The sequence below is a fragment of the Lagopus muta genome, chromosome 8 (assembly GCF_023343835.1).
Source record: "Lagopus muta isolate bLagMut1 chromosome 8, bLagMut1 primary, whole genome shotgun sequence".
In the NCBI taxonomy this organism is placed as follows: domain Eukaryota; kingdom Metazoa; phylum Chordata; class Aves; order Galliformes; family Phasianidae; genus Lagopus; species Lagopus muta.
In genome coordinates this window covers 30,540,420-30,567,481 of record NC_064440.1, presented here as the reverse complement: position 1 = coordinate 30,567,481, position 27,062 = coordinate 30,540,420, and the positions used below count along the sequence as shown (strand labels likewise).

Below are 27,062 nucleotides of genomic sequence, written 5' to 3'. Positions count from 1 at the left end.
GTGGGGGTGAGGGGGAAGAGAAGAGGGGAAGGTCCTTTGGTCCTTTGAGAGCAATAAGCCCTTGAAAGATAAGCAAAAAATAACATGCTAAGTGGTCCTGGGTCAACGTTTCAATATCATGCTTCTGAACGAAGCCGATTACATCAAAACTCAGGAATGCTCGCTGGCTACGAAACGGTGTTTCTTCTGTCCAGCGGGTTAACGGGCAGCTCCGTCGCACGAATTCTGGCCGTAAGAGGCTGCCTACACGTGCTCTGACCGCTTTATTATTTTCTCCGTCTTTCGGTGAGGATTGCTGCCAGCTGGGCTCACTCCGAACGGCCGGCCCCGTACGCCGCGCAGTTCCTACCGCGGAACTATAAAGCAAAGCAGAACACTCTGCGCTCGAACCGAGTCCGATATCTCATCAGCGGTCCCCGAGCCGTCGGGGAGCGGTCCCAGTCCTTCGGAGGGCTCGGGCTGCCGCCCGCGGGAGCGGTCCCTCCCGGAGCTAGGACGGGCAGCGGCAGCCCCGCGGTCCGCCGTTCCGCAGCCCGGCTCCGCCCCGCCGTCCGCAGGCCCGAGCACCGCCGCTCCGCCGCCCGGGCCACTCTCGGGTCGCTGGCGCTGGCTCCCCGCGCGGCTTTCGACGCTTCCTTCTCCGGCGGTCCCTCGCTCCGCGGACCGCACCCGCGTGCGGGGCCGCCTTCCCACGGCACGGCCGCCGGAGCAGGCCGCGTCGAGCCGCCCGGAACGGGCCGCGGAGGGGCCGGGCGGCGGCGGGAGCGGGGCCCGCCCCCGGCACCACATGATGCCGCTCCTCCTTCCTGCCGTCCCGCCGAGAAAAGGGAACTGGGCGCGGAGTAGAGGAAGCGGCCCGCTCCTGCTCCTGCTCCCGCTCCCGCGCCGGCGCCGCCCTTTTCCTCCGCGCGGGGCCGGGCCGGGAGCGCCGCGGGCCATGGCCGGGCTGCGGGCGCTGCTGCTGCTGGGCTGCGCGCTGACCGCCGCCCGCGCCTTCAACTTGGACGCCGAGCGGCCGGCCGTGTACTCGGGCGCCGAGGGCAGCTATTTCGGCTTCGCCGTGGACTTCTTCGCTCCCGATCCCTCCTCGTAAGTGTGCGGTCCCTCGGCCTCACGGTTTCGGAGCGGGTCTGGAGCGCATCTTCGCGCGGCTCCGCTGCCCGGCAGCCGTCCCGTCTGCGCTCGCCTATGTCGCGACATCTCCGCTATCTTAATCCCGCAGAGCGCGTTATTAAAAGCAAATATGTTCTATTTGCGTTCCTCCCTTTATTTTAAGGCGGCATCTGCGGTTGCCGAGCGGCCGGCAGCGGCGCGGGGCGGGCTCGTTCCTTCCTTCTCTCGTTGGAATCGCCCTTTTGCCTTTTCGCGTTTCTTTGATGGTAACTGTTGAGTCCCGGGTGGGTGAGCGTAGTCTGGGGCTTTGTTTGTTTGCAACTTGAAACGCGAACGTCTTAGATAGCCTGAGAGACTTCCTCCGTGTCTTTGAGAGAAGCCTTTCGCCGTGACTTTAGCTATGGGTAGAAGTTACTTTGTATCTGGTCGGCTTCCCCTGCTGCCTTTTAGATCAAACCTCTTAGTGAAACCGAGTCGCTCCGCAGCTTTTACAGCAGCCGGCCCGGCGCAGTCAGATCGGTGCCCTGGGAAGCAGGCCGGGACGCTCCGTGCGCGGGGTCCGCGATGCCTCCGGCCGCAGGCAGCGGTGCCGCGGATCTCTGAGCTGCGGGAGGGGATGCTCGGCCGTGCTGAGCCTGGGTGGCTGTGGTGGGCGTTTGGTGGGGGCTGAGTCTCGCACACCTGGCAGGAGTGAGTCCCGTTACACGCTGCTCTGAACGTGTGCTTAGAACCTCTTCGTTACAGGACGGAGGTAAAAAGCAGCTGAGTTCGAGTAATTCAAGTCCAATTAAGCTGTTTGGATCGCCTAGTGGTACGGCAGAGTTAATAGCTCTCAAAAGCTCGAGCTGTTGTTTTTTAGCTGCAGGCAGCAGTGTGAAGCACGTTGAGGAGTCTTGTATGAAAAATGTACTCCGTGAGTTGGTGGCAGTCTTTTATCCGGGTGCTTTTTGTTTCCTGACTCAGGATGTAAGTGCAGTTCCAAGTGGCTGAAGGTGTGACTTACAAAGTAAAAGAGGCCTTGCATACACAGAAGCGCTAATTTTTGTAGTCTGTCGTTCCCATGTATGAGTGTATTTCAAAACCTGATGGCTTTTATCAGCACGTGGCAAAGCACTGGAAAGAGAGGATTCCTCTAAGCACAGCTTTGGAAACCTGAATGCAGAGGCTGCGAATGCGTTCCCAGTGTTGTCTGCAGCATTATGTTGGGGTGGCTGGTGCCCTGTGTAGGGGATGGGTAGTGCCACAGCACAGCTGGTGTATGCTTATGGATATAGAAATCTGCATCAGTTGCTCTCTTTAACAAAGTATGTGGAGTACAGTCTTCTTTGTGGATGGTCACTGGTCTTATAATTTGCCAATAGTGTTACAAATTGCTCAAGTCTACTGGTTTGGTTTCTGATTATAGAAATGTTTGGTTTTTCTTTTTTGGGTTTTTTTTTGCTTTGGGAAAAGAGGTAACTGAATCTTTATGGAGTTCCACTGCAAGTCTTTAATTGGTGACCACCTTAATATATCCCATCATGGTGATTGTGTTATGAAAGAAAGGCTAAAATGAGTGCGACTTATTTTTTTAAAGCAAATGTTTAGTTTGGAGGGCTTCTCAAAACTAATGAACTAAGAGTGAAGAGGGAGGCAAGTTACCACTTGTTTAATAGATTGTATTTATAATAATTAATGTATTTCTTCACTTGGCATTAGGAATGTTTATTTTTAGACCTTTCTGTTATGCCCAGACAGAACATTTAAGTCCATTAAAGCATCTCAAATACTTTCTCTTCAAAACTAGTCTGTGAATGCCATTAGGGGGACCAATGGGTTGTTGGAAGTCTGGCTTTTCTACCAAGTCCTTACCAGGGAATTTTGAAGGTTCTGTAAGTTAAGTGGAGTTGAAAAATAATGTCATTTGTTGTTATTCATATGAGTTGAGCTTTAGTAAGGTTCTATGTGTTTATACCTGGATTTCATGTATTAAGAAGAAAAAACATAGCTCAGAACTAAAATGAAGTCTGAAGGATAACAATCACAACCAGTACAAGTCTGCCAAAGTTTGGATCTATCTACTAGGAGACTTACTCTCCAACCAGCTTATTTGGCTATGCCTATTTCAAAACCAGCTGCCCTATCTGATACGAGATAACATTGCCTGCGAGTGGAAGACTTCTCTCTTTGACAGTCTAAATGAAAGCAGCGCAACAGAGCAGATTCTGATAAAAGGAAGCATTTAGTTCCACGTCTTTGCTTCTTCTGTATGTCACTGCCTTTGCTTCAAATGGACTTCCTAAGAAAAGTGCTGATGAGTCGCGTGTCTGAGAGCTGTGAGAGTTCCTGGGAGAACTTAATAGCCTTGTTTGGTCTGGCTTTGCATTCCATCTGTTTCTCACTCTGCAGCTTCTGCATTTTAACACTTGCACGAACCCAGTGCCATAGCAGTTCCTGCTCAGAGCGGACCTCACTTACATAAGCAGGCATTTGTACAGTGACCCATCTTAATAAGAAAATGATTATTTTGTAATGGATTTCAGTGGGGATTCATAAATGCGCAGGTCTGTGGATGTCAGTGACTTGGGTGCTTGGTGATTGCTTTTAGCAGAGGGTTGGCTGATGCTGGGCTGACTCACTGCTCACTGCCTCCTGAGCGCTGCTGTTCTGTGTGTACATCACTGAATGCTGACCAACTTCCGTGAATTACCCTTACATACAGCATTAACTAGAAATGATGCCAGGCAATTTCTTCGTTAAATTACAGAAATACGCGGCTACTTCTTCTGTGGTGTCAATGCAGATTTTTCTGAAAGAGGGATAAAAGAATATAAGAGGTGTTTATCTCATTGAAATATCCCTTCAAGCACGTCAGAATATGTCATTCTTTATCTTCTTTTGTCTCTTAAGTCAAAATTAGTTTGCCTGCTTTCGCTTGCGGAAAGGAGGGAGCCAAGCCCGGTATCAATTCCTCTGACACCTGAAGTAGTTTTGGCTTTAAACTTAATGCAAAAGCTTTATCCATTCAAATCTATGAACTGTTAGCATGTCATGAAGTAGCAGTGTCTGTGCCTGAAGTTTTGAGACTTTTATTTCTTCAATTTACTGCAGGATATTTCTTCTGGTGGGAGCTCCAAAAGCAAACACCTCCCAGCACAATGTGGTAGAAGGGGGCCAGGTGCTGCAATGTAACTGGAATTCCAACAGGAACTGCCAGCCCATCATCTTCGACTCCACAGGTAATGTGTGGTTTGCTGCAGGGGAAGGGGCTCTGCCTTGTTCCTGGGTGTATAGGGATTGCTATTATCCTTATTTCATAGCAGAGTAGGTGGTGTATGAGGAAATACTCAGAAGCATAGTCTGAAACTGGGAATATAAGCTTTAGACTGTGGAAAAAAACACCTTTTCTTACTTTTCTTCTTGGGTGTAGCTTTGTAACGTGTGACATTCCTAATAGGAGTTCTCAGGATGCCTCAGGTCAGAGGCATTGCTTACCCATCTCTGAAGTGTATTAGAGCTGAGCAGCAGCAACGCTGACATAAAACATCTCACTCAGCCCTCATGCTCTAGTACACACACTGATTGCCACAAGCTGTGGCAGGTCATGTGAGAATGCACCGCAAGTGCTTTTCTGCTTGTGCCATTCAGTGCTGAGTCCTGTTTTCAGCAGCCTGTTTCAGGCCAGTGGAAAAACCTGTGTGTGTCCTGGGAATGCATTAGCAAGACCTGCCTGGTATGGAGGAGGAAACACCTGTGCTTTGAAGTCTGGTAGGGTATAATTCATTTTAGCCTTCGCTGCTGTGACTTGTCAGTCCAAAAGCTGTAAAGTTTATTCAGCTTTTGTAGATCAGGTACAAATGCACTGAGGAGACTTTTTGCTCCATGCCATTGTCAAGATATAGCACAGAATGCTGGTGATGTTGGGAGTTCTCAGATGTGTTTATGTATATTTCTGAAAACTGACATGTTATCAGCTTCTTGCACGTAAAATGCACCAACAGAAGAGATGCAAATAGTGATGCACGCAAAATGCAAGCTGGTATCTGTCTGCAGCAGCCTACAGAAAGCTTTCTTTCAGATGACTAAGAAATTTTTTTTTTTAAAGAATAATTTGTCTTAAATATATCTCTAAATAATATTCTCCAGTAATATAATAGCTGAAGTGCATCTCTTAGGGAAAGATGAGTCTCTTGGGTTAAGTTCCAGATGCGTCCTCAAATGAGAACTGCTGTGGACTCACCCATAAGCCAGGCACAATAAACAGATACAAAGGCCTCACTGCTCTGCTTGATGGCTGTGTTTAAGATATATGCTACTGAGCAAATGAGCAGCATTTTGCATATAATCTACCATTTAGGTAATGGACAAGGTAATCGTTTGAGTTGTAGCAGTAGAACAAGCAGGTCATAGTGGCTTAAGGGGATTCATGACAGGCATGTTTTAACTCATTCCAGCCTTGTGGCAGTGAAGTGGGAAATAATGCATTTGTCGATTATTCTCTGGGTGAAAAGGGCAATTGTATTTCAGTGTAATAAAATAATCAATGCTCTGAAACAAAATTGTCTTTTTCTTTGTCTGTAACACAATGGTTGATTTCCTACATTAGAATGACAAAATCTAATGCCAGCACAGTGCAGTCCTTCACTCTTGCTTGCCTGTAACTCACAGTGTAGCACTGGGAGTCAGGGGAGGCTTATGATACTACTCACAGGAAAAAAGCAGCTGAAGATAATGTGACCATTAATGTACAGTGCTAATGGGAAGGGGTTTTTTATAGGTAGCTAAATGCAGTCTCTGCAAGGATTCAAGCTCATCCATCACTCCTTCAATATTTGTGTATTGTGGTTTGTAATTGCAGCGGCATTGCTTAGCTCTGGAAACACAAAGCAGATCTATTTTAGATTATTTAGCTGTTTTGTTAATAGGGAAAGTAGCACACCTTCTGTGTAATTCATTAGCTGGGTTTCTTCAGAGTTCTCTAATTGCTTACAGCTAGTGAGAAACCTGCCCTTTGAAAATAACGCGGGTGTTCGTATACATGGCTTCTCTGCATCTCTGTCCTCCTGTCTGTGGCTGCACAAGGTCTGCACAAGGACTAGCATGATCAGAACTGCCCGCTGTAGGGCATGGCCCTGCTCGTGCCTCCTGGCCCCTGTGCCAGATGGCACAGCCAGCAGGCCTGGGCCAGACCGAGTCACCGCATCACATGCACAGCATGATAGAAGAGGCCATGTCCCTGTGCTAGCAGTGCAGCCCAGCAAAGAGCAAGTCATATTCTGCATGAGTTTTTCTATGCCCACTGACCTTCAGGTTGTATCACAAGTAGTGGATGATAGAGGTAAAGCAAGGGAGGCGCTTTCCCCCCCCCCCTCATTTTCTTTTCCTTGTAAATTTGTACTTTATTAATATTTACCTCAAGCTGTGATATCTTTTTTTCTTCTGCGTCTGTACGAAGGCCACACTGAGCTCAGTTGCGTATCAGTGCTTGAATAGAAATGGGTTTTATTTTCTGTCACTTGCTTTTGGTGATACGGTTCTCAGCACAGCAGTTTGGACACTTACAGCTGTTGCATTTGTCCTATGGTATGTAGCTGTAGCAAGAAGGTACTGCATCTTTGATATTGATCTCTGAAGGATTTCTTCAAGTGCTTGCTTTCTGCTAGCTGTGCTGGTCACTCACCCTCAGCTCCTCTGGGGAAGAGCAGTAACTAGTTGAGCTGATGCTTAGTCAGCTAAGTCCCTACTCCTGCAGTCTTGCTTGTTTTCCTCCTTCCTGTGCATAAAACTACTTTTAGGGGAGATAGCTGGGTGCCTCACAGGAGGAGTCCATTCATGGAGCTTATCTATTTCTCGTGCTGAAAATGAGTCAATATACATATATGTATGTTTTCATCTGAATATGTAACAGAAAATTCCTTGTTAGAAATATATTATGATTTTTAAGCTGCTGGGCAGAAAAAGTTCTTCTTTTGCTGTTGTATGTAGGATGGTTTTCTTACTTAAAGCAGCGATAGAGTTGTGAAGGGGATGGAGGATCTCCTTTGCCTAGGTGTCCCAGAACTCCCTGCACGGTGAGAGTATGTTCTACATGTGTGCCTGTGTGCGTGTGTTTCTGTGTGCACATTACACTAATTGCTTTTGACATTCTGGTATACATGGTGGCTTTGGAAGGCAAAATATTTATATCACACATTAACACTTCCCAAATGTAAAGATGCTTCGCTGTGGGGCTTCTGAGAGTTTTAGCACTGACATCAGTTGGCTTTGATTTAACGTCGTTATGACTATGTGAAAATTGCATAACAAATGTGTGGTAGAACATGCCCCCAGATTCGAGGTACATATGGCTGTGCTTCATGTGTTTTTGTGTATGTAGCCAGAATGTTGGAATACTTTTTTTCCTCTTTGGAAGGGCATTATTATTGGACAAACATTTCAGGCGGATTTTTTACACTTAGAAGTAAAATTAAAAAGAAACCAACCACTCAGGCAAGCTTCCTCACACGTACGAGTTTGTTCATCTGATGGAAAACTGAAATATGATGCAGTGCCTGTGTCTCTAACAGGTTATCCTGCTGCTAGAAATAGGCCTTGCTAAAAAGTGTTGAATAAGAACTGAACTTCTTTGCCTGGTTCGGTTTTTTTTTGCTGATTCAGTAGCTAAACATGCCGCTGTCACAAAATCAAAGTTTCTTGTCATTGTGTTCTTCTGTATATTGATTTCTTACTGCATTTACCACAGTTTCATCACAAACTCAATTGAACTGTTATGTAAAGTAATTTTTTTTTTTTTTTTTTTTTTCCTTCTGTCTTTGTCAACTTTCAGAGTTTCAATGTGTAGGAGATTGTATTTCTTCAGAATGAGCAGCTGGTTGAAACTTATATTAAGGTAGCATATCGTTCAAAATTGACCCAGTTTTGTGTAACAAATGATATTATCAGATCATTTTTTTGCTAGGTGTTACATATTTTACACTCACATTTCACATCTGTTATTTGGTTGGTGAGTTTGTTTTTTTTAATTATTTCTTTTAATTTGTATTTTATTCCTATTTAGCTGAGGCATTTTTAGTATGATGAATTTTGCAGGGCCTGTGAGTCCTAGTGCTAATTCTCTACAGAACTGACTGGAGAGGTGGTTCCTCTCTTTGAAATTTGGTTTTGTCTTTTTACTTAGCAGCTCTTCTCAGGAAAATGCATGTTCGTGGTGGGTTCACTGTAAAAGGAATGCACTTAATATAACAGTCCTCTTTTCTATTACTGACCAGTTCTGAGAAGTCCAAACCCACTTGTTTAAAAGATGCACCACTCTGCCTTCCCACAGTCTTGGTTGGGGCTTTGGCCAAGCTGGACTGGTGGGAGGCATCCGTGCTCATGGTAGGAGGTTGGAACTGGGGTCTTTAGGGTCCCCTTCTACCCACACTGTTCTGTGATTATTTGTTGAAGGATTTTAGAGAGTGGGTGCATTCTGAATTTTTGTTCTGACAAAAGAATTCTTCAGAGACCCATGTAACCAGCTGGAATTAATGGAACTGTACACGTGTGAGCAATATGTAGCAAATTAATGTAAACCAAATGAGTTTCCTATGTACTTACTATCCAAAAGGAAACAGTTGTCTTCATAATTTTATTTTATTTCTGTCTTGGAGCCCTAGCTCTGTATCTGTCAAGAATATTGGGAACTGATTTGGTAGAAGTAGCACTTCTTCATGCTCCCATGTCTTTTAATAAAATACTAACAAAATAGTTTTGTGATGATGTTAAGTTTTTGATCATAGCTATAACTGGGAGATGTACTGGCTCCAGAACAGGATGCTTGAAAGTGCAGCTCGTTATGGCAGCATAAAGAAGAAGTGCGGTGCTCAAACTGTTTCAAGAGCTTCAGTGTAGAATAATCTGATGAAATGCAGAAATGCAGACAGTTCCACAAACTGTTACGAAGGAAAATATGCTCATCAAGCAACTTTGAACCTCTATGCTAATGAGTTACAGATTTCTTGAACAGATTTTGTTTTTAGTACAGACAGCACTGGCTGCTCAGATAATGCATTGTTGTGCTCTTCTGATATGCTTGGCATAACAGATTGGTGCAATGCTTAATTTTCATTCCTTCTTTTGGTGGAAAGCTTTTCCTATTGTTGTGTTAAATCTCAAAATGCAAGATTAGGGAGTCTTACAGAAATGGTTGAATGCTTAAAACAAAGAGCATCTCCAGTGTTGAAGTCCTGTTCAGCTCTGTGTGGCATGTTCTTACTACTTTGGAGAAATAACTTCAAGTAGCCTCTGCCCGCCTACAGTTTTGCCCTTTGATGGTTGTTTTGTTCTTCCTCTCTACAGCTTTCCATGTTTTTGACACACCGGAGTTGTTTCAAATGAATGACTTAGGCTCAATTATTTTTGGATGAAATTCTCTGAAAACTGTTTATTTTGACCAATGCTAAAAGATGGGGGGGAAAAAAGCTTTTGAGAAAGAAAACTAGAGTAAAACCTCCCGATTCTTCCTTATGTTCCCAACTTGAGTGTTGTTTTGTTTTGTTTTTTTGTTCATTCTGTTTCTTTCCATTCCCAAGTGGGTGATTGTAGACAATAGGAGTCTTTGTGCGCAAGCTTAAACCACCAGTTTGGCATAGCTGTATCTATCTGTGACCTATTTAGTTTGAAGTGGATATCTTAACTGCCTGGTGCAGCTTTATTCTGTAGCATTGCACAGTTTAAGATCTGCTGATGTAGGGAAGTTATGAGTTGCGTGGGTGTCATGAGCTTGTATTTTGAGGTTTTGATCATCTGCACAAATGAGTCAGTTATTCACAACAACTTCTTTTCCACCTGTGGAATGAGTGGGAAAGAATAAAGAACTAGGGGATAGGTAAGTATCCTGTGGAAATAGCATGCCTTTGCAAATACTTTTCATTTGTAGGAGATTGGTTCAGTGGGATTAAGGTGCACTTTGTGCAGGGATTTCACTATTGATTTCGTCAAGAGCAAACCAATAAATCTTGTGAAGACCATTCATTTGTAGTAGAATGGACTGATTTTTATCTTGCTGCATCTATGATTACATCAGTCTCATTGAAGTTCAGTTGTTATCCTTATCATGTGCTGGGATGACTAAAGTCAGCCTTGGGCTTTGAGTACCTCTGTGAATACAAGAGGGAGGTAGAATGTATAAAATCTCCTCTGCTGGTTATTACAGCTGAGGGTGGAAAAATGCTCATGCTTTCATGATTAGGTAGACTCCTGAATGAATGCTGTTGGCTGTGTGTTTGGGTAGCTGGATCCCAACTGTATGACAAGCTGGGAAAAAAAAAACAAAAAGGCTCTTAGTTATAGTAGGCAAAGGAAAAGATCCAGTTGTTCCAGCTCCGCCCAGAGAGAGAAACAGGATTCATAGCTCAGGAGAGGGAAGGGGAGTAGTGGGAATCTCTGTGTTCCTCTGTATCCTCAGCCAGTATCAAAGCACTGTTGCTAAACCCTGTGAGTCATCAGCTGCCTCACAGCACCAGGACTTTCAGGTGAAGTTAAACTTGGACTTGCTCCTTCTTGCAGGTAACTAGGGGTGAAATCTCTGAGGTTTTAGATGTCAGATAGCTAGCTTTCTGCTGTGTCAAATTCTGGCTTATGATAATAGTACACTGGTATGTTTTATGAGGTTTTCTTCTGGCTAGCTATATTATGTTTCCTTTTACCTAGAACTGGCAACATCCTTTACTTTGGGTTTGTTACAAAGAAGTTTATTTTGACAGAAAAATGGTGAATTGGGTGGCTGTTTGAGGTTTACAACTTCTTGAGTGCTTATAGCATGCTGATACTGAGCCAGGCTTCTTCAGTTCACTGCTTCTTGTCTCATGGTTGTCTCAGTTCAGACTGGCACTCCAGAGCAAGAGTAAATGGATGAGTGCAGTTCTGTCATTACTATACAAAAACCAGAGAGTTAGAGACAGCTCCTGTCACTTTATAGTAATATCTTTATAACTGTTAACTTTTGCATTGGGAAATAGAAGGCAGCAGCTACCCAAAGCTGATAGCCAAAAGCAAATCATCTTTGAAAAAGCTTTTGATCTTTTTATTTTCATTTGGAAGATGATTTAGGCTATTAACTCTAGTTAGCATCCCTTCACGTTGTTTTTCACAAATTGCAATTATATGTATTGACGTTCACAATTTTGAATCTTATGTCATCTAGTGAAGTGATGATGCTCCTCTGTCCAGGAGCACCCATGTGTGGAATTTTCCTGACCTTGACCATCACTGCCATCTCACAGCCCCTCCCCAAGGAGGGAATTTTATGAGACAAAGCACTGTTGGCTTGCCATGGCAACCTTTTATCCATACTGAAAAAGACATGTGAAATCATCGTATGATGTCTACTACAATGGGAAGGAGCAAAGGGAAAAACCACAGCATAAGTTGTCTTCTCAGATACAACCCTACAGTCAAATGACACAGTCTTGGAATTAATGAGCCATCATGGAGGAGTCCCTGGAATGGCTGTGTTTTAATCTTAAAAAATAGCTTTTGTAGAAGAAATCTTAAGTAAAAAAAAAAAAGTCAGAATCCAATTTGTATTAGTTGGCATATTTGCTTGAATGCCTGGTTTACATTATACAGCACTGGTGTGAAGGCACTAATAAGGCTTTCTTCAGATACTCCAAAGGACATGAGAAATAGAAGCAAAACATCAGTGGCTATGACAACTGTCACAGCAGTAAAGGCAACTATGTTACATCAAAACACTGGCTTGGATTTATAAATCCCTGTATGTCTAAATCCTATCTGTATTAGTTTGCTTTGTTTAAAGCAGCTCCTGTTTTTAACAGAGGGAGGCTTTGTTCTCTGCTCTCTTCCCTCTCCCTTCTCTCCTCCCCACTGAAAACTTTTGCAATGATAAAACAATAACAAAACCAGGCCCTTGATTTCTACTAAAACACAAACGTCAAAGTCCATCTCAATGTCAGTTAGCTTCACAGTAAAGCTAATAAGCCTTATTTAACTTTGATTTGCTCCAATGAAGACTCGTGTTCTTTATGTTTGTTTTTCCCAGTCAAGAACAGAAACCCAAATGGTTTCTTATTCAAAGCAAGGGATTTTTTGATGGCAAGGTGTTTTCTGGATTTCCTCATAAAATTAGTATTTCTTTGGGAAAACTAAAGCTGGGAGAAAGAATCATAATCTACTTCTCTGTGGTTTGCTTCCTATGGGGAATTTTTAAGGGAAGTGGGTGGACAAATAAAAGTAACTTTTCCTCTTTAAGGAGAGTTAAGAGTAGGTCTGTATTTTAACATTCACAGTATATGTCAAAAGTCTGTGCCTCCAAATCATTTTTCATTTGATTTAGGTTTTTTAATTTCACTTAATTTAGGTTTTTTTCCACTAGATTTTAGATTTTTGTGTTCTAACAAACTTAAGCCCAGCCGAACATTCTTCTCTTTGGAAAGAATGCCTTCACTTAGTGAAGCACTGAATACAGGATAAACTCACTCTGAGGCATTTTATCCTTGAATCGGGTGTTTTATATTATGTGCACGGGCACTGCCATTAGCTAAGGTGTCTAATGGAGCAGTTTTTACTGTATGTGCTATGGATTTTTTTTTAGTTTTTCTTTTATATGAACTTCCAGGTTGGTTTTTCTAATCTTTCGGAGATCACGATGCTGGCTTCTGATGTCATGACACTTGAAACATAATTGACTTGGGGTTGTGCCAGCTTCTGACTGTATCTCAAAGCCTTGTTGCTCATCTTTCAGTTTTATTTTGATGACAGTTTTCTAATATTATCCTTAACGTAAAGCAGAATTACGGCCTTCTAAATACTGTAGGAAAAAAAAATGTCTTCCCTGAAAGCCTGAAGAGGAAGAGTTGTTTATTGCTGCCATCCTGGATGTTGCCTCTTCCTTGGTGTGGGCAGCCCTGGAGCTTCTGTAGCTTAGGAATACAATGGGAAAAGGCAGAGAGCTGTTGTTCTGGCAGCGTGTGCTGGATGAACAATTGCTTCCCCTCTTTCCAGTGCTATCACCATAGTCTGTGGATGGATGGCACCACTAAGCAATAACCTGTCTTTTTTTTTATCACCTCATTATGTCTTAGCTGATGCATTCAACTGAAACTGGAGGGAAATAAATTCCTTTATGTGTACAGTAAAATCAGCTTGCTGATAATGCTCTATGGCGGCTTACCTGCTATTCTGACAAGGTCATTACTTATTGTCTAGTGCTTGAAGCTTACACTGGAAGTCTCTATATCCTCCACTTTTTTATAAGATTTAGGATAGGATTCCACTTTATAGTATAAAACTGTTATACTACTTTCCACTGTAGTCATAAATAGGTAGTGCTGCATAAATAACCAAGAGCAGATAAAGGCATGAAACTCCATAAAGTAATTGTTCCCAACAAGATTTATATTCTTTAAAGCATAGTGCTTTGTTTGGCAAGTAAAACTGAGAGGTGGCTTTGTATTTGAGAGTAGCTAGACAAACAGAGGGTAGAAGCCAAATCTGTCTTTAGGCTGTGTAACCTTGGGTGTGGTGTTAGAATGAGAATAAACCCAGTTTAAACTCATAATGCTGCCAGAAAGGATTTAGATCCCAGTCCTGGCCCTGTATCCCTGCCTTCTCCCCAGGAGGTCAGCACTGCCTCCCTCTCCTTGCACTTAGCAGGGTTTGGCCCTGATCTACCTGCTTTTTTTCTATAGGGCTCCTTCTGTGTATGTGGCCGGAAGGGAGTAGGGCTATGACAAAGGTTGGCAGCAGGAACGTATGGACAGCATCACATGGAAACTTGTACTCCTTCTGGGAGCAGCTGCATCCTTTAGCAAAACTGTCCACATTTTTTCATGAGTTAAAGGCGAGGAAAGAGTAAGATACAGCAAAACAGAGACTTTCTATGTGTGCTCAAGACATTTCGTATTTGAAAATAATTTGTGCAGTCTTTAGGTCTTTTTTTTGTGAGGAGGTGACGTGCAGACCTTCAAACTACATTTGTCTGAGCATCTTGTGACAGTATACAGTGTATGTATATTTGTGCAGGTATGCTTAATCATCAGGCCCTCCCTGTCTAGAGCACCTTTTCAGTAAGAAAGTGAAGGAGGGGAGGACAGAAGGAAGTGTTTTCTCCTTTTCTCTTCATTTTCTCATTACCTTTGAAATTAGGAAAAAAAGAAAACACGACACAATAGTTCTCTGTGATGTTATGTGCTTGGCCCTGACTTCCGCGTAGTTCTGATAATAGAGCAAAATGAGAGTAGTCCAGGTCTTGGCTTGTTTTGGCCGATTGAAGATAAGAACTGCTCTTACTGTACTTTTCGTGGGATTTTCCTAATGGAAGTGACACAGCCTCTCAAGACAAAGCATGCCTTCTGAGGTGTCTGACTTGCAAGGAAGTTGTGATTCAAGTGGTCACAGGTCTCGAGCACTAGAACTTCTGATTCATAACAAGGTTGGGCTTGGGGTTCCCCTCCAGTCTGTGGAAGTGATGTAGGGTTGGTGAACTCTTGGACTCCTTGGCTTTTAGGCACTGCAAACCAGCAATTTGGGCAACGTTTTAAAAAATAATAACAATTCAGAGTGTTACAATCATTTTCTCAAGAGGCTGGGAAAGTTTCTACTTTTTCCATTGAAAGCACATAAGAAATATGAAACATTTTAAAGACTTCTTATATTTGTAACAGCGCAAAACACCACTCGGTAAGTTGCACCTACCAAACTTCTTCACTGAACAGAGCAAACTGAAATTATTCCTCTCTATGAGCAAATTCATTACCATTTTTTTATTACTGTCTGCCTCACAACTTGTAAGAATGCTGATTGCTGCCTTTGTGTGCTGCAGTCACATTCAGAATAGACATGTTAACACTCAATAGAATAGTAGATGAATTTCTGTCCTGACTCCAGCCAATGGGAAGATTAACTTCAATCTTTATCAGGATAATGTTTCTTCTAGAAGCACATTCTTAACTTAGCTTTGGCACTGATTCTTGACCAGTGCTGTAATCTGACTTGAAAATCAAATATCTGAAGTATGAGATATTTACTGTGTTCCTGTCAAAGATTCTCTAACTGTTGCATGCTTACAATACTAAAAATAGCTGCATTTTGCCTAGATTGTAAAAATAAATATCAGTAAGTCATTTTTAAATCTTATTTTGCTAGAAGGATGATGTCTTCCAGTGTTACTGTTTTCTGCCTTTTTCTGGGTGTGGCAAAATCAGTGACGTAACATTTTAAATTTTTACTGTAACAGTTCACCATGAAATTATGCTTCTTCCTCATTTTCTTTGTAGGCAACAGAGATTTTGCTCCTGATGATCCACTGGAATTTAAGTCTCATCAGTGGTTTGGAGCATCTGTGAGATCCAAAAACGATAAAATTTTGGTAAGTTTTTGTTGCTTTTCAGATGCTTCAGTACTGCTGTATTGTAGTAGAAAAGATACAGAAGGATCTTAATGACTCAGAATTTAAGTAATACTTTACTAATCAGCTTGATTTATCTTTTTCAGAATTTTAAAGTATTCATAGACAAAAGTTGTAGCAATTTTCTCTAGCTTTGAGAAAAGTAGTAGAATTCATTTTCTGAAGTTAAAATGTGTTTTGAATTCTTAAAGAACTCCTTACCAATGTTGCTTGAAGAAAATATTATTTCTAAATTTTTGGCTTTAAGTCAGCTCTTTCTAAAAATATTAATATTTCAGCTCAAACAAAATCTCCAGTAATCCATGGTGCATCTGTCAAAATGTCTTTGGTTTCTAATCTGTTAAAAAAATAAAAAATAAGGCAATTCCATAGTGTTAGTCCTTCTAGTCTGCACCTCCCAGCATTTTGAAAAGGAGTTTTTTTTCCTCACTGCTGTCTTCTTCCTTAGGCTTGTGCCCCATTGTATCACTGGAGAACTGAAACAAAACAAGAGCGAGAGCCTGTGGGAACTTGTTACCTGCTTACTGGATCCAAATCTGTGGAATATGCACCCTGCAGGTCAAGTAAGTGATTTGTTGTGCTTCTGTTAGGAATTTTTCTTGTTACATTCTGTGTATATCTGAAGAAAGAAGTTTTACAGGTATTTCCCCCTTATAGCAATTTGAAATAAACTAAACTACATTTAGATATCTGGATTCTTCTCCAACTGATGATCAGGGTCCAGACCTTATTTCTCTACTGTAGGTCAGAGGAAAGTCTTTGATTCAAATATAATTGGAACTAGAAGATGCCAGACTTCTTATTGACCACTTCACTAGCAATGGCTCTCACGTTGAAACTAAGCCTTTTTTTCTTCCTCTCGAGATGTGGATGTTCCTCTGTAGCCAGTGCAGTAATCATAGTAATATTTTACTTTATGCTCTTCACAGCTGTCTGATTGGCATAACATTAGGACAACAAATCTGGCACTTGACAACCAACTCTAGACATTTCTGAAGCTTAATTATTCATGTAGCTTAAATAAAAAGCTCACTTGCACAAAATCATGCAGAGGAAGCTTCTGATTTCCATGAATGTGTATATACATGATGACACAGTTTTAATTACATTCATTGTTCAATGCTGAGTCTTACTCTCCAAATGCTTTGCATCCTTACTGTGTAGTTGAGTTGGTATACAGCTCAAAAGCTTATAACCCTATGTTTCTTTCCTTTTTCCTTTTTCCTTTTTCCTTTTTCCTTTTTCCTTTTTCCTTTTTCCTTTTCCTACTATGCAAGTCTAAAGGTTGAGCACTTGCATAAAGTTTTGTTTTTATTTTTTTTCCCCAAGTCATTAGTGAACAGCAGGGTTGAAATCCATTGTGGTCCAACAGGAAAAGAGGTTAATTAAGAAAGTATGAACTTCAGTTAGTCAGGATTCTAGATGAGTGTCTGCATTTCTGTTCTGGAGCTATATAGTCATAAGATTAAGCCAGCTGTAGATGAGTCTCAGTGTGTGGGGATTTTTTTTGCAGGTATGCAACTTTTCTTTTAAGCAATACTTCAAATATTCTATCATTATTTACGTTTCAATTTTAATTTTTTTCCATAAGAAAAGCAAACCTTGTTCTATATTTTCCATGGTTTCCTGAATAAAACAAGGAACATCTTTTTCTTGGTAATTTAAGATTAAATCCAGAAGAAATATGCAGTTACTGCTTATTTAGACTGAAATAGGCTGTAAAGTATGCGAAGGTTAGAATACATGTTAGGCCAGCCCTGAACGTATTACAGCATTTGATGGTGAGTTGTTTGTAAAGAGAAAATACTAATTCAAGAGAAATAAGTTTACAAACTTCAAGGTCAGGGGTGCAATGTTACCTAGAAAGATGTTGGGAAGAATTCACAAAACAACCTGATTTACTACTTTGATCTTTGATTTTCTTTTTTTTCCTTCTATATCTGTTCTTTAGCCACTATTGATGCAGATGGGCAAGGATTTTGTCAAGGTGGATTTAGTATTGACTTTACAAAGGTATGTGATTGTTACTTAGTTCCTGTTACTCAGCAGATGGTTCCAATTTAACAACTACCCTGATACGGACCGCGTACAAGCAGAGACACAATGAAACTACATGTAAACCACCATTCCTGGTCGAGCCTGGGAGAGAAAGCCAACGATAAACTCCTCGTAAACTAAAAACAATCCCTTCAAACCATTCCAGTAGTGTAAACACGTTTCTCCCTACACCTTCATAACAGCTCACTTACCACTTCTAGGAGACTTTTTTTGCCCTCTTTATTATATATTTTTTTTCTATAGTATATTCTCCTTCCCTTTAATATACCTATATTTTTAATTCAGAATAACTTTTAAAATTTGCTCACAATAAAATTGTGCCTGAATCTCAGAACTAACTATAGTTCTTCTATCATCACTTTTTTTATCACTTAAATTGTTTAGCATTATCTGGGCCTGGTAAGACCCATTTGCGATGTGGCAATCGTTTGGGTTTTTCAAACCTTGTATTGCATAATACTCCTTCGTTCTTTGCCTGAAGACACCCTTGTTTCTGCTGCACAGACTGTGTAAATATTGGCCTAGAAGTATTCATTTAATTTGCCTGTACCCTTCAGGACTACTGTGCAGACTCGAGCTCCTGTTAAAACAAATGCTGGGCTCCACTCCACCTCCCTAGCTGAGTTGGCAAGACTGGTGTCTCCAAATCTCTGACCTATTTTGTTCTGAGAGGTGAATGTGGGAGGTTTTTAGATGAAAATGAGGATAAGTGGCTTAGTTATGTAGCAAAGCCAATGGTCTGATTGAGTAAAGTACTTATGGAGCAAATTCCCAGCACTGGGATAGCTAATGTGGTTCAAGTTGCTTAAAATGGTTTGTGGACTGCATTTCTACCAAGGAATATGGAGGAGCTGAATTACATTACAGCTTTTCTGAATTAATCTTTACTAACAAGAAGTTGTAGAAAAAAAGAGGGGCAGAAGATGAGTCTAGTTTTGTGTACTGGCCAAAAAACGTATTGGTTTGTAGCAATCTTTATACTCTCCCCCAAATATATTTGTTGCCTTACTTGAATATAAAGTTCTACTAAAACAAAAAGCAAAATGACGCTGATAATTTTAGATGGATGATATAGAGAAGCAAGTCACTGAAGTGATATTGTAGTTTATCTTAATGTTCTACAGTGTATACATTTTTAATTAGGATTAATCAATCATTCCTTCAAAAAATGTGAAGGGTGGGGTGGAGGGGTCAGTGAAGCTACAACTTATTTACATGTGGTTTATTTACATGCAGTGTATTTGCATGTGATTATTTGATTCCCATGAATACAGGACGTGTTCTCTTGGTCTCTAGAAATAATTAATTTGAAGATTACCTCCCCTCCCCCTTTTTACTTTTTCCCCCAAGGGAGACAGAGTCCTGCTTGGAGGACCTGGCAGTTTTTACTGGCAAGGTAAGATACATTGTTTAAGTTACAGAATAGGATGACCTCTTCAATTTTCTTAACATCTTTTCATTCATATTTTGTAAATGTGGGCTTCAGTGAGTACTTGTTTGCTGGGTCTTGCAGCATTTACCTGCAGCCCTCAGTTTGGAAGATGGTTGTTACAACCAGGACAGAATTGCCAACATCTGTTGCCTTCATTTTATAATGTAAATACCAAAATATTTAAAAGATTTTCTGTATAATGCCAGGCAACACGTAGACTTGGCATCACAAGAGACTTCTTTCTAGTTCTATGTTCAAAACTCCAAACCAAATGAAATGATTGCAATTCAGCTGCAGACAGAATACGATATACATTATGTACCTATATTCATCTTACTGCTTTCTGGCAAAGATTCAAATTCATCTGTTAGAACTATTTATTCTCTTCTGTTACTACCAAAGAAAAATCTCAGCTCTGAATAGAAGATAGCAATAGCATACTTCTGAAAACTGTACTTTTACCCCACGTTCTGAGATGCTGGAAGAGTAGTTGTCCCTGTGCTGCATACACATCTGGAAATGTGAAGTCAGTGCTCTCCTGGAAAAAAATGTCTTGCAATACAATCTAATTTTAAACTCAAAGAAAGGAATGTGATGAAGTCACCATCTAGTGGCTAGTGAAATGAGAACAGGAAGAAGGCAGTAAAGCACTAGCTTGTTAATAGCTTGTTTACTGCCATACTAAGCTCTCATTCTATGGAATTGAGACAAGAGCGGGATGACTCAGCTCTGAAATAGCACAAGCATATGCTTACTTTTACCTAACTGAGCAGTCTCATTCAAGTCCTGCCTTACATATAGGAGTGGCTTCTATTTTCAGTGAAAACACGTCATGAGCTTTTGATTAAATATGTGCATAAATCTTTGCTGCAGTAGGATCCAGATTACCATTTTTATCCTTTCTGGTGTTGCTGCTGTTGGCTGTTTTCTGATCAGTATTGTGGAAGAGCTGCTGCTTTATAAGCAAGTATCTCATAAATCTGTCTTGTTTACTGAATGCGTGCACATGTGTTTTAAGCTGTTTTCTGTATCTTTAGGCCAGCTCATTTCTGATCGAGTGACAGAGATTGTGGCTAAATATGACTCCAAAGTCTACAGTACAAAATATGACGACCAGTTAGCAACCAGACCTGCTAGTGCTGCTTTTGATGACAGCTACTTGGGTATGTAGTTTGAAAGGGAGGTAAATCTTGTTGTACTTAAACAATCAAACAAAACAAACACGAAAGCTCTTGTGCTACTCATATTCTTTCTATTAAGTTGTGGACCACAGTATTAATTTAAATCTTGGCAGATAAGAAGAGAGCCAAAAATGCTGTAATGCCTGTATGAAAGAAGCTTAGTTACCTTGCCATAATCTTGACTCAAAAACCAGCTGATCACAAAATAAACGGGACTATTTCTGTACATTTTGGTGCTCTGTAATTTTGGCCTAATACAACTTATCAGGTATGATATTTACCTGGCAAGTTACTCACGTAGCTATTTATTTTAGAAAAGTAGTTGTTTCTAAATAACATATCAAAACAAAGCAAAAATGGGACAGAATCATGTTTGGAAAGAACGCTAATGAGAAGATTGCCTTTGACAAGTAGGAAGTTACCATTTAGCTTTACTTATGTCTAACTGCATTCAGAAAAATATTAAGGGTGAATGTGGACATTTCCCAGGTACTCATTCTAAATAACTGCCTGACACACTTCTCATCGTAAAAGACCTGGTATACAAAGTTTGTTAAATTCACCCACTGAATTTGTCTTTTCACGCAGAAGCTGATGAGTTACAGTCTGCTTGTGTAACTGTTCATCATCTAATCTACTCAGAGGCAAAAGAGTGTTTCATTGTACTTCAGTGTGAAGCAAGAGACTCGTGCATCAAGACTTGTGAAAAGTTTAGAGAGGTGAAAGGCTTAAAAATGTTCCTGAAGTGATTTACTAATTTTTCTCTTAATCAGGTTATTCCGTGGCTGTTGGAGACTTCAGTGGTGATGGCATAGAAGGTAAGATTGTTGTTTCAGTAAAAAATGGTAATTCACTGTGTAGGACTTTCAAATAAGTGGTGTAGAACAAATGACAAAGTGCAAGGGAAAACGTATAAAGCACTAGGAATGAGCTACCCTGTACAAAAGAAGGCATTCTGCTTTGGAAACTGAATGTTACATGGGTGTCTTGTTTTGTATTTCAGACTTTGTATCAGGAGTCCCAAGAGCAGCCAGAACTCTAGGCATGGTAGGAAATTTGAAGCAGTTAATTTCATAATAAATGGAAAGATTAAAGTCGTTGCTTTGCCATAATGCTTTTTCTCACGTGCAGGTGTCCATCTACAATGGGAAAAACATGTCCTCCATGTACAACTTCACTGGAGAGCAGGTATGTTCCTTCAGTGTGGTAGATGACAGGGAGGCTGTTTTTAATGAGAAATGATACGTTAAGAAACTATTTTGGGTACTAGATTATGTGAAATTCCCTATGTTATTAGCTTCAGTGCCAAAAAAATGTTTACATGTGTAGGAATTGTAGGTTCTGCCTGTTCTTGTTTTATGGTACTGTTCTTGTTTTATGGTACTGTTCTTGTTTTATGGAACAGGCTCTCCAGGGGAGTGGTCGAGTCACTGCCTCTGGAGTTTTTCAAGAAAAGGGTAGATATGCTACTTATGGACGTGGTTTGGTAGGCACGGTGGTGATGGGCTGATGTTTGGATTAGATGATCCTAGTCTTTTCCAACCTTAATGGTTCTATGATCCTTAGACACTTAACGCCACTTAGAAAAACAATCTTAATTGGGTAGAGCAAATGCTGCCTATTTCGATAACTGAGAAGGAGTACTGGATCATGAAAGGCAGAATGGGGAAGGTAACTCACAAGTTGACCTTCTAACAGAGTAATGAAGACAAAAATGAGATTTTTTTTTTTTTTTTTTTTACGGTATATATAATCATCTCCCTAATATCACTTCTAAAAAGCTTTGCACAAGCTTTCTTGTGTGTTTATGTCATTAGAACTCAAAAACTTGTTTTGAATTTTGTTTTCCAGATGGCTGCCTATTTTGGGTATTCAGTGGCTGCCACAGATATCAATGGGGACGAGTAAGTGGACTCCTTTTCCCCCTTTCAACCCAATGTTTCTGGAAAGATTTAAAAACAAACAAAAAACGCTTATAATATGCTTTTTTATCTTGTTTAACTTGGTTAATTGTATCTATACAATAGACTTTTTCACTAGACTTCAACATTTTGTCAAGTGTAGATTCGTTTTTTATATACTTACAAAAATGCATGTGTATTCACATGCTTTAAATGCGTTAAATTGTTTGTTATATGGCTTTCTTTGCCATAAATATTTGCCTTCTGTTGCAATTCAATGATGGGAAACTTTCATGTTAACACTGGCTTGAGTGCTGAATTATTCCTGCTAATGGATACTTGAGAGAATGAAACTGGATTTTCATGCTGTTATTAAAAGAACCTTATCCCTCTTTGGTCCAGTTACACAGATTTGTTTATTGGAGCCCCACTCTTTATGGATCGAGGTTCTGATGGGAAACTTCAAGAGGTTGGCCAAGTTTCCATTTGTCTTCAAAGAGCCTCTGGAGGGTTTCAGATCGCAAAGCTGAATGGTTTTGAGATATTTGCAAGATTTGGCAGTGCTATTGCACCCCTGGGTGATCTAGACCAGGATGGCTTTAATGGTAGGACATCATTTTTTGACCAGAATTTTAAGTTTATAGATAAAATCTAGACGACATGAAGTTTGGATTCTGCATGCAAACATTAAGAATTCTAACCATGAGTGAATGTTGGACACTAAGGTCTAGACTCCTTTCGATGCTTGTATGCTACTCCCAAGAATGCTAACAGGAGTTACATGTATGCATCGAGCAGAGACTATACCATTTAAACTACAGCATGGATTATTTTAGTTGTTATGCTGGAAGTGTATTTCTTTCTAGGTGATAAGTACAGTAGTTATTTTGGTTAAATATCTTAGTCTCCACTGTAATTTGTTTGGACATCCTCAATACAATTTACCTGTTTCCATTGCTTAAAGCCAATCTTTCTCTCCAGAAACACAAAGATCACTGGAGAATGTTTCCAGGAGTTGGTTAAAACTGTTTCAGTAGAAAAGATTTTCCTGAGAAAAGTCTAGATTTTAAAATATATATATTTTAATTGAAAAGTCTGCTGAAAATGTTTTGTGACAACTACAGCCAACTGCACCTAGAGCTGGGTTTCCTGAGCGTAAGTGTGGACTCTGACCAAAAGTGTGGAATCCCAAGCCTTTGGCCAGTGCTTCTTGTAACTTTGACTTGGGCATGGACAACAAACAAACAGCCAGTAGTTATATAGTTTTGGGTCAGAGGCTTTCAGGGTCCTAGGAGAACACGTTTAATAAATAAATATTTGTTTTAGCATTTTACTTAGCAATTTACATAATTAACTTAGCCATTATTGGATCAAAATCTGATTTTAGGCTGAGTATGAGCATGCTAACGTCAGAATCCTTTTGCAATGTGCCAGTTTGGTACCACATGTATGGTAGCTCAAAATACTTTATGCCATTTAATATGATAAAGTTAATACTTACATTTTTTTAGTCAGTGGTAGTGTATAGAATTAGTGCAAGGATTCAACATCACTGCACCTATTCATGGCAGACATTGGAAAGGTTACAGCTAAGAAAAAAAAAACTGTTCACTTGATTAGATGATCCAGACAATGCTTTCATTCCATCATATTGCAGTCTGAAATACGTATAGGTGAGAAAATCGTAGCGAAAATCTCCTTGTTGTAAGTGTAATTATTATGCCATTATTAGATCTACTTTATTCATTTTTTGTTCTGTTCCACTTTGGGAGTGCTAATTAAAATGCTTTTCATCACAGTATGGTTCAAGATTGAAATTTCTATTGTTTGTGTAAAGTTTGTAAAGATGAGTTTTAAAATATGAAATGGTAAGATATTTGTTCTCTTAAGAAACACTTTCAAAATCAGGAGAAGAATGGGGACTCATTTAATTACTCTCTGTATCTTGTTAGGTATTTAAACACTTGCATGTTAAGCAAAACTTTGAACCTGCTGGGAAAACATTTACTTTAGGTCACCAGTACACTTCTAAAGCTGCTTTTAGAGGTATTATTTCCTGTGGAGTCTGATTAGCATTTCATTTATTGCTGTTTATTGTTAACTGTGAAGTGCTCACAAACATATTAAACTAAAGAGAGAATGTAATTGATGTAACTGAAGATTCTCTATGAAATAAATGGCCAAGCCCTGATATAAGTAGATTGGAATTCAATATTTAACATTTGTTTAGGCTGATTTCAGAGTCTTCCACAACTATTAAGATACCACACCCTTTGGAGGAACATGAGCATGTTAATGAAATGGACAAATAGTTCTACTTATTTTTTTGATTTGTCTCCAGCAGTGACTAATTTTGGGTGTTAAATAAACTCAAAACTATCCCAAATCCATCTGATCCATCTGTGAGTTAGTGAAGTGCATAAGTATTTGCAGAACTGTTCCTCTTACTCTCCACACCCAAATAAAAGTTTGGTATGCTCTTGCTAACTTTTTAGGATATCCTAGCATACAATTAAAAAAAAATAAAATAAATTTTTTTTTAAAGACTTGTTACATTCTGTTCCTGTTGATATAGATCAAAATTACAAGATCAGAAATTACAGATCATCAGCATAAATATTAAAGATAATAAAGACTGTTCTTTTGTTTTACAGATATTGCAGTAGCTGCACCGTACGGTGGAGAGGACAAGAGAGGACTTGTCTATATCTACAATGGAAGAGCAACTGGTTTGAATGCAGTCCCATCTCAGATTCTTGAAGGGCAGTGGGCTGCTCGTACTATGCCACCCAGCTTTGGGTACTCACTGAAAGGAGCCACAGACGTGGACAAAAATGGATATCCAGGTCCTTGGCTCTACATGTCACTTTAGATTAATAGCAGCCCTACCTCTAACTAACAGCCTATTAAAATATACATATATAAATGTGTATTATTTCCCTTTTCTCTCCTTTTTTCTTAGACTTGATTGTTGGAGCCTTTGGTGTTGACACAGCTGTTTTGTATAGGTGTGTATTACTCTGTGCTTTTACAAAAGTAAAAATAAATTAAGAAGGAAAGCTCACTGGCATTTGTTAGTTACAAAACAAAGCAAGATTAGTGAAGTCTGAAATTCTGCCATTCTGTCTTCTAGACTACTGAAGATAGGAGAGGAGGAAAAGGTTATACTGCTGTTTTTACTGGAGAAATTTGTAATCTTATTATTTATCTTTCTCAATGTATCTGTTGTTACGAGACAATTCAAAATTGTCTTTAAAGCTTTCTGACTGACAGTTTTCTGGATTCTAAGAAAGAGGTTGCTGCTAGCTATTACGCTGTGCAGTCCCAGTATTCTCCCCAAGACTTGGTCATTTGGGAAAATACCATATTTGTCTGTGTTGAAAATAGGAAGGACTTTTCCTTAACGCAGTTGTCCTTGTCACAACTCTGATGGTAGTAAAAGAGTATGGAAAATCTTTCTCTTTTTTCTTAATCAACTCCAAGATTATTCATTATTCTTGAACTTCCACTAATTATTTTCTCAGCGCGCATTTTGCAGTTTAGTGGGAAGGGCACTGTCTACCATGGTGCAGAATGCTGTTCAAAAGGATGTCTTCTTTTTAGGGCCAGACCAGTTATTAGAGTGAATGCTGCCCTGGAAGTTAATCCAACCATTCTAAACCCAGAAAACAAAGCCTGTTCACTGTCAGATGTAAAAGTTTCATGGTAAGTAGGATATCCCTATTTTCCTTGGAGAAGAAGCAGCTTTTCAACTTTTTATTTTCATAAACTTCAAGTTTTGAAAGGAGTGTATGATTCTATAATTCTACCCTTTTCTTCTCCAGCCTGAACAGCCCCAGGTCTCTCAGCTTTTCCTTGCAAGGGAATTACTCCAGGCCCTTAATCACCTTTGTGGCCCTCTGTTGGATTCTCTGTATAAGATCCCTCTCTTTCTTGAACCAGGGAGCGCAGAGCTGGACATAGTACTCTAGATGTGGCCACACCAGGGCAGAATAAAGAGGGAGGATCAGCCCCTTTGACTTGCTGGCCATGCTCCTTTTGCACCCCAAAGCTCTGCATTGCTTTCTTTGCTGTCTGTTTTATTAATAGGCTGCAATTTTTTTTCACTAGTAGAAATCAGGGCTTGGGATTGAGTTAGAGTCTCACAACAGAAGATCTCTGAACTGAGAAAAACAGTGAGGAGTTTTAGAAGAAAATGAGATGGGGGAAAATGTGTGAAATTAATCCTTTCTTTTCTTCCAAAACAGCTTCAAAGTAAAATTCTGCTTAAAAGCAGATGGCAAAGGAAAGCTCCCTAATTCGCTCAGTAAGTTTTATTACATTTTTTGTTCTGCCTTAATTTATCCTGTTTGCAGACACAGGTACTAGTTGTAACTCTTTCATTTCTGAAACAGATGATAACTATTTATAGCAGAATTTTGCCAGTTCAATAACTACAAATCTACAAGACTTTCTTCAGTAGGGCTTGGTGTTGGATTTTTCTTTTCTTTTTTTTCTGTTACCTTGTATCAGTTGAAATCAGTGTGGTTTTTAGAGTGATTGGGACTTGAAGCATGTCTCACCATTTTGTGGAATTAGTCTTGAGAAATTCTTTCTATTTTATGGAACTGATATGAAATGTTATGTAGAGGAGAGCTTTAAACAAGAACATTCAAGCACATGCTTAATTAGGCCTTAAGAATATAGACAAGACACAAAGCACGTCTCACATTTTTGTTGAAATCCTCAGATTCTGATTGATATCACTGATTTTCTGATCAGATTTTCTAGATCAGAATCAGAAAAAGATTGCTTCAAACAGCTTTTAAAGATTTTCCTGAGATTGTATAGTATGGCAGATGGCATGCTATAGCCCAGTTGTGACTAGCAATTAGAAATGCTTTTCCTTATTTGCTGTACGACATGCATATAGGATGTATGATTTGGGAGGATTCATAAAAATTGCTGTAAATATTTTATATTTCGTTATCTGTATTGAATATTTGAAGTAG

The 27,062-nt window shown here is 40.1% G+C and overlaps 1 protein-coding gene across 2 annotated transcripts in view; it reads left to right on the top strand.

Moving 5' to 3' along the window:
- The first annotated feature begins 852 nt into the window (after positions 1-852).
- Positions 853-27,062, top strand: part of ITGAV (integrin subunit alpha V) — a 45,084-nt gene continuing 18,874 nt past the window's right edge. For both annotated transcript variants that reach the window (XM_048953922.1, XM_048953921.1), the window contains exons 1-16: positions 853-1,089; positions 4,204-4,331; positions 15,369-15,460; positions 15,948-16,062; positions 17,451-17,512; positions 18,908-18,953; positions 20,027-20,152; positions 20,944-20,988; positions 21,174-21,217; positions 21,302-21,358; positions 22,022-22,074; positions 22,474-22,676; positions 24,726-24,917; positions 25,034-25,079; positions 25,675-25,776; positions 26,319-26,377. In XM_048953922.1, coding sequence (XP_048809879.1) covers positions 938-1,089; positions 4,204-4,331; positions 15,369-15,460; positions 15,948-16,062; positions 17,451-17,512; positions 18,908-18,953; positions 20,027-20,152; positions 20,944-20,988; positions 21,174-21,217; positions 21,302-21,358; positions 22,022-22,074; positions 22,474-22,676; positions 24,726-24,917; positions 25,034-25,079; positions 25,675-25,776; positions 26,319-26,377 — 1,522 coding nt within the window. In that variant the 5' untranslated portion in view covers positions 853-937. The remainder of the gene's footprint in view (positions 1,090-4,203; positions 4,332-15,368; positions 15,461-15,947; positions 16,063-17,450; positions 17,513-18,907; positions 18,954-20,026; positions 20,153-20,943; positions 20,989-21,173; positions 21,218-21,301; positions 21,359-22,021; positions 22,075-22,473; positions 22,677-24,725; positions 24,918-25,033; positions 25,080-25,674; positions 25,777-26,318; positions 26,378-27,062) is intronic.